Source organism: Gopherus flavomarginatus, chromosome 25, assembly GCF_025201925.1.
Source record: "Gopherus flavomarginatus isolate rGopFla2 chromosome 25, rGopFla2.mat.asm, whole genome shotgun sequence".
NCBI lineage: Eukaryota > Metazoa > Chordata > Testudines > Testudinidae > Gopherus > Gopherus flavomarginatus.
This window is the reverse complement of record NC_066641.1, coordinates 12,794,098-12,806,127: the sequence shown is the minus strand read 5'-3', so window position 1 is coordinate 12,806,127 and position 12,030 is coordinate 12,794,098. Positions and strand designations below refer to the sequence as shown.

General features: G+C 65.0%; 2 protein-coding genes across 2 annotated transcripts in view; one reads left to right on the top strand and one right to left on the bottom strand.

Moving 5' to 3' along the window:
* MED24 (mediator complex subunit 24) overlaps window positions 1-12,030 on the top strand; it is a 206,253-nt gene that overhangs the window by 116,833 nt on the left and 77,390 nt on the right. The gene's annotated exons all lie outside the window — the stretch shown is intronic.
* THRA (thyroid hormone receptor alpha) overlaps window positions 1-12,030 on the bottom strand; it is a 40,816-nt gene that overhangs the window by 9,102 nt on the left and 19,684 nt on the right. The window contains exons 2-3 of the mRNA XM_050934795.1: window positions 11,096-11,189; window positions 2,621-2,870 (exon numbers count right to left, since the gene is read on the bottom strand). Coding sequence (XP_050790752.1) covers window positions 2,621-2,673 — 53 coding nt within the window. The 5' untranslated portion in view covers window positions 2,674-2,870; window positions 11,096-11,189. The remainder of the gene's footprint in view (window positions 1-2,620; window positions 2,871-11,095; window positions 11,190-12,030) is intronic.

The window sequence follows — 12,030 nt, the reverse complement described above, 5'->3', positions numbered from 1 at the left end:
CTGACGCCATGGCCCTCTAATCCGGACCCCATCCCTCCCCACTATCTAACCCTGTCACTACCCCCCACCAGGCCTCTAACCTGATCCCGGTCCCCCCACCACTCCCAGTACAGTCTCACGCTCTCCACACCCTCAGAGTCTCAACGCACAGGAATCCAAGGGTTGGATTCAGATGCCCCAGGCCAGTGAGATCGGGGGTGGGGGGCGCGGGTGAAGTGGGGACAGGGGCGCGGAAGCTGGCCCCCCAGCAGTGGCACCCAACCTGGCCAGTTCAGGGCAGGGGCGCTGATCCGCCTGCCGGCTGCAGAGGGGACCCGCATGCCCTTCCTTCCTCAGGGCAGCCGAGCTCAGAGGGGTTTGCTGCAGGGACCCCCCAGGAACCCCCAGCAGAGGCGACGGGAAAGTGGCCGTGCAAACCACAAGGTGGCGCCGTGACGTGCCACGAATGAAACAGCCCCCGGCTGGATCCAGAGGCTGAGCCGGGGGCAAGAGGGGGGGTTGGCAGAGCCCGGGGAGGGGAGGAGGGGGGACAGAGCCCCCTCCCCAGCCCGGGGCCTGATCCTGCAGGGAGAGCAGCGCCAGGGAAGGGGGCACACAGGCAGCGACCCAGGCGGGCTGCACCACAAAAGGGGATTCTCCTGCTCCGAGGCCCAGAGCTGCCCAGCGGATCCAAGGGTGACCCTGCCTTGGCCCAGCTCCCAGTGCGAGGTGGGGGGAGCCACGTGCTCTCCTGGGGAATTGGCCCCAGCCCTGCCTGGGCTCACACAACTTGTTTACCAGCTGGGCACCGCCAGGGGCTGGGGCCCTCGCAGGGGCTGCTGGGTCATCAGGGGACAGGAGCATTCAGGGTAACGGGCTTCCTCCTGCCCTGCCTGACATGGAGACTGCTCCCAGGTCAAACGGGGGCAAGCTGCTCCGTCAGCAAGGCAGGGAACCCAGGAGTCCTGGCTCCCAGTCCCCCCCCCCACTCTAACCACTAGACCCCACTCCCCTCTCAGAGCTAGAGAGAGAGTTCTGGCTCCAACCACTGGACCCCACTCCCCTCCTGGAGCTGGGGACAGAAGCCAGGAGAGCTGTGGGGAGCCAGCACTAACCATGAGTCAGCACTGTCCCCCGAGCACCCTGCCTCCCTTGGTGGGGGACCCTTTATCCCTCCTGACAGGAGCAGTCAATCACAGGCAACCTGATCCCGTGGTTCATGCCAGCCCCTCCAGAAGAGGCAGGGTGGAAAGTCCTGGCCCCATGTGACTGCACAGGGCTGGGCAGTGCTATGGAGCATGTGTCAGCGCTGGCTCTGGCCACCTCCCCCGCCCTGAGACACCCCCACAGCGGGCCAGGGCCTCCAGCCAACGCTCCCCTGACCTGTCCCAGGCCCCCCCCAGCAGGGGGCGAAACAGGTAAATGCCCCGGGGGCTGGGTTTCCATGGAGTGACACTGCCACCCGGTGGCCAGGTGCACCAATCACAGGTGCGCATCTCTGGCCCACACACCCTGGGCTCTGCTCTTGGCCACAGATAGGGATGTGCGGGGAGACTTTGAACGTTACCTCCCTCCCCTGTGCCTCAGTTTCCCCCTCTGTAGGGGGGCACCTACCTCTGGGGTAGGTGCTGGACGGGGGTAGTCATAGTCTGGGGAAGATTCATACTTGTGGCCTTTCCACCCCAAAGATTTTTACAACTAGGGATCGCCGTCACCCCCCACCCCCACCCCGAACGCAGCAGGCTCTGAGGTGGATCATGGCAAGAGACACACAGCAACACTGCACAGCCAGTTAGGACAAGGAGTGACAGCAGAGATCATCTGAGCCAGTGCTGGGCAAGGCCACCTGCACCCCAAGCCATGGGGGACAGGCAGGGCACCTGTGCCAGGAAACCAGAGCGAGAGGCTGTGCAAACGCAGGGCAGACACCTGCTGCTGCCCTGAACCCAGCGGGGGCCAGACGGTGCCAGCGCTGGAGAATGGACCTGTTCTCTGGCCCCCTCTCTGCCCAGCCTGGGCGGGTAGTGCAGGAAACAGGGACGGCTGGCACTGACTCTTTGCAGCACGTACGGGCACGCCCATCTTCACTGGGGTACATGCTCGTGCAAACTCCATCTCTCACACCCACCCCCCTGCTGCCCCAGCTCTGCGTGGAGGGGAGGGGGCTGCTGACTCACCCAGAGAGCCCCACGTGAGACCACACGTGAATTCAGAGATGTCCAGCCACAAAGGGACCAGCACGGGCAGGAGGCTGCAGCCAGCCTGGCCTGGACAGCCCCTCCTCGATGCTGAGTCCTGCCAACCCCTCCCCCAAGGGCTGAACTCCTCCACCCAGCACCCCCAACCCCGGGGGCAGTGCCAATCCGCAGGCATGAAAAGTCAGGGGTGGGAATCAGGACGAGTCCAGCTCAGCCGCCCACCGAGGCCCGTTGGAACCTGGGACCATCAGCTCAGCAGCTCAAGCTGAAGGGAGAACTCCATCAGCCAGCGACAGAAATAGGTTGTTGTCCCCTTAGAAGACGGACCACTAGGGAAGCTTGCCCTAGGCCAGGGCAGGTCACAGCTGCCTTGGACAGAGAGAGGAGAGGCTGGGGATGGGGTGCAGGAAGGGGGTGTGAAACGGGGCTCCCCCAACTCTTACCGGGTTTCCTCTGGCTCCGACAGGCAGTCCAGGGTGCTGAGCTTCTGTTCCATTCACCGCAATTCCATCCAGGAGCGCTCACGAGAGACCAAGGTGGGCTCCGCCCCCAGGTGCTCAGCACCGCAGCCACCACGGCAGACGGGGGGTGCCGGGGGGTGTCTATGGCGCACTCCCCATGGCGCCTGGCTCAGCGCCCGCCGGCGAACACCATCCCCGGGGGGGGATGGGCGCCGATCCCACAAGAGAGACCCTACAAAAACAAACACGGCCTTGAAATGGCAGCTCCGGGACCCAACTCTGGCAGAGAGCAGGGACTCACTCCCTCCCAGAGGTGGTGGAAGAACCCCTGTTACCAAGCTGTGCTGGGGCTCCAACCCCCCACACTTCCCCTCCCCCCATTGTGGGGCTCAGCCTTGCCCGGAAGGGCCCCCTCTAGCAGGGAGCCCAGGCTCCGTGCCCCCCCCAGCCGATGGCCAGCGAGGGGCCAGGGGTGTTTGTGCCCCACGGGGGGGGGGGGGGTGAATGGGGATGGGAAGAGGCCTGGTTCTGCTCTGTGAAGGATGGAAGCCATGTGGGGGGGTGAATCGGGTCCCCTCAGCCCCACTGCAAATCCCTGTCCCCCAGGCAACGCCCCTGCCCTCCCCCCAGCTATCACAATGACCTGATGGCAGATAAGGGGGGGTCCAGGCGAGACAGACAGTCAGACACAGGGGAGGGGGTTGCTGGAATCCCCCAGGGGCTCTCAGCCCTGGGCTCCCCCTGGCTCAGAGCCTCCCAGGCACACACCTTCCCCCCCAGCCCTCCCCAGCCAGGAGCCCGCCCTCTTCCTCTTCCCCTGGCGACAGCAGCTGAGGGTACCCAGAGGTTAACAAGCAGTTGGATGCCCTCCCGCAGCCTGGCACAGAGCACGGCCCCTCTCCCGTGCAACCCCCCCACTTCACACAGCCCCCTCCCCCAGCCTCCCCTCCCCGCGCCCCCCTGCCCTCCCATCCAAACATAAGGATTTCTGCAGACAGCCTGGCACGGGGCCAAGCTAAGCAGACGCATCAAAGGGCAGCGGAGAAGCGGGGTCCCAGCAGGGCCCCCCGAGGAAGGAAGTGCCGGGAGGTGGGGGCAGGCGAGCCGTGTCCTCGGCTGACCCCTGGCAGGGTCTCGGCTTGGTGCGTGACGGCTGGGCACACAGCGCACGTGGGGGAACAATCGTGCTCTGGGGTCAGCTGAGGACAAGAGTCTGGCGCTCCCGGCTTCCCGGCAGACCCAGTGGAGGCGCGGCTGCCCTGGGGGGCACATGGCCCCACTGCAGCGACATGGGGGCCTGGGCGGAGGGGGCTTGAGATGGCAAGTGTCGGGGCCTGCCAGACATCGGGGCTCACACAGAATTGTGGGGGTGGGGGAAGAGGCTTTGGCTTGGCACATCTGTCGAGCGCAGGAGTCTGCAGGTCGGGGGTGTGCACAAGAGTTTGCACTAGCATGCGTGCAGCATCCGGACTGGCACGCCCGTGCCACCAGGGCCGGCTTTAGGAAGTGCGGGGCCCAATTCGAACAGTTTTGGCGGGGCCCCTGCAGGGATGACTTCAAAAAAATGTAAAAAAACACGGGCTTGTACTCACCGAGCAGTGCTCCGAGTCTTTGGCGGCACTTCAGCGGCAAGTCCTTCACTCACTCCAGGTCTTCGGCGGCACTGAAGGACCCGCCGCAGAAATGCCACCGAAGACCCAGAGCAAGCAAAGGACCCGCCGCTGAAGTGCTGCTGAAGACCCAGAACGCTGCCAGGTGAGTAAAAATTACAAAGGTGCCTCTAGCCAGGGAAGGGATTCTCACTGGGCGCGGGGCCCTCTTAGGCATGGGGCCTGATTCGGGGAAATTGGTGGAACAGGCCTAAAGCCGGCCCTGTGTGCCACGCTGCGCACGAGGGGACAGGCCTGTACCTGCGCAGAACACAGCTCTGTGCAGAGGTGTGTGCGCAAGGGGGCAGCCTCGTGCGAGAGCAGGCACACACGTGTCCCAGGAGGCAGGGGGGAGGAAAACATGTCCTGAGAGCCGAGGGGGGGGGAAGCATGCACACTTGCCCTGAGTGCTGGGGGTCACACGTGTCCGGGGAGCATGCACTAGTCACAAGCACCACTGCTAGAGAGCGACAGCACCTTTGCCTCCTGGCCTGTGTGACACGGTCCTGATCTGCCCCCATCCCCAAAAGCACCGGGCACCCCAGAACAGCTCCAGCTGTTACAGCCATGGTGGGAGGCCATGGGGCAGGGGAGCACGGGGGGCCTGGGCATGCGGGATTAGGAGAGGTGGGGGCACCCTGCAGCTCCCAAGAGCCGCTGAAGATGCTCGGCCTTCAGGCTCCTGCACCGGGCAGATCGGGGGACACGGCCAGAATGTGGAGACTCCAGGCCACAGGGCTCCAATCCGGATCCGACGGCCCCAGAGCCGTTCCCAGCCCCGGAGCTGTTCAGCACCACACTCGTCTGGCTGGCCCCGCCTTGGCTGGTTCCCCGTCCGCCCTCACTGATGACCCAGCCCAGCGTCCCGCTGCACTCAGGGGCCTTGTCTCCCTCCAACAGGAAGAGAGGAGCCTGTGAGAAAAATCACAGGAGAGAGGTCCCCGCCCCAAAGCAGGGGGGTGCTCTGCCCTGGGCTTGTGCCAAGCAGGACGGGCACAGACAGGAAGGGGGGTGAGAGCAGCTGTGCCAAGGCACCACTCACTTCCCACAGCGCCCAGAGCCTCAGGTAACAGGGGGGAAACTAAGGCACAGAAGGGAAGGGACTGGCAGAGGCAGTACTAGAACCCAGGGATCCTGGCTCCTAACCCCCGTCCGCCCCACCTTTCTAGACCCCAAGCCCCCACTCGCCTTCCAGAACCAGGAGCAGAACCCAGGAGTCCTGATAGGCGCCCGCTCTAGCCACTAGTTCATGGTGCCTCTCAGGGCTATGGCAGGTGCAGCTTTGAGTGGAGGGGGAAATCCCTTGCAACACAGCCCCCCCCCACGCCTCGCCTTACTGTGCTGCAAGGGCTTATGGGTGATATGCAAATGAAGCTCCCGCCCCAGAGACTTGGGGGCTATGGGGGGGGAGGGCACCAGCTCTGGGCAGTGCCAGGCCCACCTGTGGCCCAGCACCTCCCCTGGCAGGCAGGCGGATCCCTACAGTGGGTGCTCCCCAGGGCACCAGCGGGTGGGATGAGCCAAGGACACTCTCGGGGATTCCCTGGGTGCCAGCCAAGGCCGGTCATGCTCTCGGCCCCAGCACGGAGCAGAGCGGTGTTTCTCCATGGCTGATGGGCACTGCGGGGAGGGGGTGGGGTGGCTTTCCCAGCCAGAGAGAAGCAAGAGGGGCTGGGGACAGGGCCCCAGAGCCAGAAGCTTCCTGCTCTCACTCCTGACAAGTGCCCCAGGGCTGCGAGTGAGTGAGCAAGTTAAAGCACTGACCTGGGAGCCAGGACGCCTGGGTTCTATCCCAGGTCTGGGAGGGAGGTTAGGTCTAGTGGTTAGAACCAGGGGGCTGGGAGCCAGAACTCCTGGGTTCTATCCCAGGTCTGGGAGGGAGGTTAGGTCTAGTGGTTAGAACCAGGGGGCTGGGAGCCAGAACTCCTGGGTTCTCTCTCCAGGTCTGTCACCAGCCTGGTGCGTGACTTCAGGGCAGACCCGTCCCCTTACTGTGCCTCAGTTTCCCCATCTGTACTCTGGGGCGCTGACATGACAGTGAGCGAAGGGCAATGAACACAGGAGTGGAATGGAGGTTTTTTTTGGGGAGGGGAGCACACAGACAAGCAAGTGTGTGTCAGTGTCTGTGCACACATGAGCGTGCAAGCAGGTATGTGAATGTGCCTGGCTGTTTTCAGCCAGCACCCGCCTCTGCCCCCACAGCTCTGGGTATGCAGCCCTGCTCTGCAGCTGAGAGAACTGCATCTGGTCCTTGCAGCAACAGGGGCTGGCAGGTGAGGCGTGCAGCCCCACGGCACCCTGCCAGCCGATGCCCCCCAAGAGCCCAGAGCTGAGTATGGGCCTGGCAGAACGCCCTAGTGCCCGCTGACAGCCAGCGCCCATGGGTGTGCAGAGCTCTGGGGGGATCCCTGCAGTGGGTGCGACGACATTAAGCCCCCTGCCCGCCCTGGCCAGGAGAGCAGGGACGGGTGGTGGATCAGCTCCACACACCACCCTGCCCTGGCTATCCAGAGAACAGCCTGCCGTGTGCCAGGGCTCAGCCCTGCTCCCGCGGTGCTGCACGGTGTGACAATCCCCCGGCCCCCGGGATTCCCCCAGCCTGGACGGAGCTGAGACCAGAGGCGTCAGGCACTGGGCTGCAGAGGTGGCAAGGCCCCATGGCTGGAGTCTGGGGTTGCTGGCCAGAGGAGGGATGGACTAGGGGTTCAAGGACACCACCCGTTTCTGCCCCGCCATCAGCCTGGGGCAGCCAAGAGCCCATGTGTGGGGGAGACTGGGACCTGGCCGGGCACTGAGAAGGGACGAACAAACCAGGCCTTCTCTGGCAACCCTGGACCCCCAGATCCCAGCACTCCTGGCCTGCCGCGCGGCCCACTGCGCAGATAGGGAAACTGAGGCACTGAGCAGCAGCGAGGTGCTCCGGCTCTCACAGAGCCAGAAATGAAACCCCAGGAGTCCTGACTTCCAGGCCCCTCCCAGAGCTGGGATAGGACCCAGAGTCCCAACTGCAAGCTCTAACCATCACACCACACTGCCAGCGCACGCTCTGTACAGAGCACAGCATGGCCCTGGCTAGCCCTGGGCCCAGGGTGCCCATCCAAGAGGCCTCCCTTCTCAGCAGCACCCGCAACATGTCTGGGCAAGCAGGACTCACACACCAGGGCCAGTGGCTGGCGCAAAGCAGGAACAAAAATGCTCTCCAGAGGCCTGTTGCACTGAGCCCTGGGCAGCACAGGGCCCAAGCCCCTGCCTCGCCTGGAGCCAACGCTGCTCAGGCTTCTGTGTTCCCAGACCCTGCGGGCACGGAGGCATTTGCAGGGCACAATCCATCTCCATGGTGCTGCTGGAGGCCTCTGGGGCAAGCCCAGGCCAGAGCCTGCCACTTTGCCAAGCTCAGCGCCCAGAGAGAAGGCAGGGGCTGGGGCACACAGGGAGTCAGCTTTCGCTGGGACCCAGGAGTCCGAGTCAGACTCCTCCCCCGCTGACGCAGCAGGGTTTGGAATGGGGAGAAAGGTGCCTGTCACACTTCTCCTTTTCCCCTATCCTCACTTCCTTGCAGGGGAAGACGCTGCCGAGCAATTGGGGGGGGGGGAGGTGGGCTGCACCCCTGGACGGTGTCAGCACTGCGCTGGGGGGCAGCAGGGCTCCTGGGGTCCAGACCGAGCACTCTCCCCCTCCCTCTCCGGCCCCGTAGGACTCTGACCTGCACAGGCCTCCGCGCTCCCAGGCGTCGCGAGATGACTCAGAAGAAACGAAGAGTGTCCTCACACCACGCAGGCTGGGGCCTGACCCAGCTGCCCTCCCAACCCAGGCTAAAAGTGGGTGGGCCACAGGGCAGAGCCCCTCCTCCTAGCACCACTTGCAGGTCATCCTTAAGCTCTCCACCATCTACAGGAGCGCTCTCAAACCAAAGAGCTTCCCTGCCACATAGACACTGCTCCCCGCCAGCTCAAATGCGACTACCTCTGGGGTGGAGCAAAGCAGCCAGGCAACAGCCACACAGCAACACCTTACAACAGCAGTTTAGGACAGTAAGTGAAGTGGAAACCTTCCCCCACTCAGAGCTCCAGATCCTCGCACCCAGCACCCAAAGGCCTGGGCACAATATAACCACTCACAAAGCACTGGCAGCCCTGGGGACAGGAAGGCTCAGGGGCGGCTTCAAGGCCATTGCTAAGGCTGGCGGGGAGCAGGGGGGAGGGTGCAAAGGGGCTGGGCCACCTGTGGGAGACCCTGCCACCCCGATCTGCCCCCCAGCCATGGAGGCTGGTGGAGCAGCTGACACAGAGCCCAGCTTTGTTGTTGCATCTCCCGGGGCAACTAATCCCTGCACCTGTGGCCGGGCCGGAGGGTTTCCAGCCCCTGACCACAGGACCGCGCCACCCCTCACTTCCCCCAGGCACATGCCCTGCCTGCCCCGGGCTCAGAGCCCAGCTCCACAGCCAAAAGGGCCTCGCAGAGCCGCCCCGCGTGGGATCAGACAGCCGGGACACGAACGGGGGAACCCAGACCATCAGAGGAGACATTAAAGAGGGGAAAAGCCCGTAGGGCGAATGGAACTGCATGAGGCAGAGCGAGGAGAGATGGGGAGCCCCTCCACAGCACAACCCCAGTCCCTCCAGCCTGGTAACCCCCGCCCCTTAGTCCCTCCAGCCTGGTAACCTCCAGTCCCTCCACCTCACGACCCCAGCCCATCTAATCTGGTTACCCCCCACACACCCCCAGCCATGCCACCTCATGCCCCTGGCTCATTCAGCCTGATAACCCCCATCCCCCAGTCCCTCCAGCCTGGTAACCCCCAGTCCCTCCACCTCATGACCCTGGCCCATCTAATCTGGTTACCCCCCCCCACCTCCACCCCCAGTCATGCCACCTCATGCCCTGGCTCACCCAGCCTGGTGACCCGCACCCCCCAGTCCCTCCACCTCACATCCCACCCCCAGTCCCTGTGCTGATTCAGCCCATGGGCCCGTCTCCCCATCTCAAGTCAGACACGTCTGCTCCCCGGCCCCAACCTCCTGCCTGTGCCATGGCCCCTGGGGGAAGGTGCCCCCGCAGCAGCTGAAGACGCAGCCTGGAGCACCAGGAAGGGCCCTCCACGCAGCCCAGTGGAGACCCAGCAGCAAGGGCCAGCGACCTCGGCACAAAGCATCCCCTGCCCTCGGGGCCATGGGGTCAAGACCTGAGCGAGACGAGCTTGATGGGCCTCAGCCCAGATGCAGCTCCAGACGGACCCGGGCTGGAGCCCCTGGAGCAGGGGGCAGGTCCCATGCAGGGAGGGGGCTAGCAGGGTGCCATGGGAGTGCCCTGCCATGGACCCAGCCCAGGCCAGGCCTGGCTCAGCACTGGCCCATTCCAAAGGTGGGACCCCTGAGGGGTGCCAGGCCCCTGCACCAGGGGTTGCTCTCTGCAGACCCTGGGGCTCTCTGGCTGCTAACAGTGCCCCAGTCCCAGCCCGGAGCTGAGGGCCCAGCAAACGAGCCCTGAGCGGACCGGGGGGGTGTCTGTTGCTGCGCAGGAGATGACGCAACCCAGCCGAGCGGTTATGAAATGCCAGGCGCTAACCTGGGTGCAGGGGAGCAGGGGCCTCTGCTGGGGATGGGGCAGGCCCAGGCTCTCTGCAAGCAGGGCCCAGCGCCTGGCATGGGGGCTGGGGCCGGCCCATGGCTCCGCGGGGTGATACAGAGAGTCCCCCACAGCCTGGCATGACAGAGCAGCCAGCCCCCTTCCTGGGCAGCACACGGCACCCTCTGCCAGCCAGAGGCAGCACGCGGCCCTGCGGCCCCTTAATGCCCGGCAGGGAGCCGGGCCGGTGATGGGGGCTGTGGGCCCTATGCCCCGCAGGAGCTGCCACTCGCCACCTGCTCGAAAGGGACCCCCGGCTCCCCTATCCATGCACTCCATGGGCCCTCGGCAGGCCCCAATCCCAGCTGCCTCCAAGGGGAGCTCAGCCACCCCCCAACATATGCTCCCCCCCACCTCACTGAGACACCCCGCCCCCCCAGCTCCATTGCCCCAGGTGCTCAGAGGGGGAAGGAGTGGCCCGGCCAGGCGAGGCCAGGCCGGGGCGAGCCCCACACCCAACAGCCGCAGCCGGGGCGCGCCGGGGAACATTCCACTCCCCAGGCGAGCCGGGTCGGCAGCGTTTCCATAGCATCCTCCATGACTGCACCCGCCTCGGGGCGCCAGGCCCGCTGCCACGGCGGGGTCTCTGGCCCACCCCCTCCCTCCAGCCGTCTGGCTCCCAGAGGCGCGTCGGCGTCTCACCCTGGGGTGTGCATTTCCCAGAGCAGGGACGGGGCATGCCCACCCCCAACATCCTGCCCCATACTGGGGGGGTCATAATCCATACCCTGTTGGGTTCCAGACACCAGAATGGGGCCAGGCACGGAAAGGGATTCCCTGAGGGGAACAGGGCTGAGATCCCACCCAACTCACCACACACATAGGTCCCTGCACAGGAACTAAGTCCCCCCAGCCCTGGGGCAGAAGTCCCCAGGGCCCATTCCCACGAGCACCACATTGCCCTTTAAATCCAGCTGCCGGTCCCAGGGCCACCACCAGCCGCGGGGTTATCTGTGCAGCGACTACACGGCCCGGGACAGAACCCCGTCCCCAAAGGGCTGGGGTGCAAGAAGCGACTTCACAGGAGGGCAGGCAGCAGCAGCAGGTCTTTATCCTAGATGCAGACCAGTCACTAGAGGGTGACCTGACACACACCACCAGCCCAGCGCCCCCCGGCACCCCCTCGGGGGACAGACGCCAACAGCACTTGGCCATTTGGGGAAGGTAACAGAAAGTGACTCACAGTTGTAGGTGACACCGGGGGGGGGGGGGCGGGAGGGGACGGGGACAGGACGTGGCTGCTTCACACCCCTCCTCTTCCTCCACTTCGATCCCTCCTGCAAAGAAGGCGACAGCAAGGTCAGGCGAGAGAGCAGGGCTGTGACGGGAGCTATTCTCACACACTGGGGTGAGGTTCAGGGGCCAATCCCCATGCCCGCTGCTCTGCCCAGGGCACGGGTGCAGAGTGGCTGTCCTCCCTGGGGCTTCGATCAGCCCCTCTCTTAGCTGTCCCTGACTGGGGAAGAGCTGGGAACCCAGCGGCCGGCTAACCCCCCTGCAGAGCCCCGCTGTGCTCTGGGGCACTGCTGGGGGACAGGGGGAGATGAGGAAGCCGGGCCTCTCTCGCCTCCATTGCCTTTCCTCCCGCCCCACCAGCTGTGGGGGTGGCTTTGGGCAACGTGCCCAGCATGCGCTGGGAGCCCCTCCAATGGGCACCTGCTCCTCGCCCCCCTGCCTGCAAGCTGGTGCCCGCCCGCTCGTCCCCAACAGCGCAAGGTGTAGAAAAGCCCTGGCATGATTTGGGCATCTCCCACCCTGCCCTAGCGCTGCACTCGGTTCGAGGGGGGACCCAGCATCCCCCCATGCAGAGAAACCCACCCCGGGGTGCCCGCCTCTGGGCGGAGGGCTGGACTCACCAGCGGCCTCTGCTGAAAGCTGCTGGCTCGGTGCAAGGACAGCCGGGAAAGTAGGTCAAGTTTGTCTTGGCCAAGGGAGAGAGTCCGTGTGCAGACTTATAACATGGTAATCACTGCCCCGCCGGGCCCTGGGGAGAGCCAGCCTGGGGGGCAGGGAGAGGGGCCTCATTTCTGAGCTTTAGCATCTCCCCTTCTCTGAAAGCACCAGCCCAAGATGGGCAGCGAGGGATGGCCCTGGTGGGACAAAGGCAGAGAGCTCCCC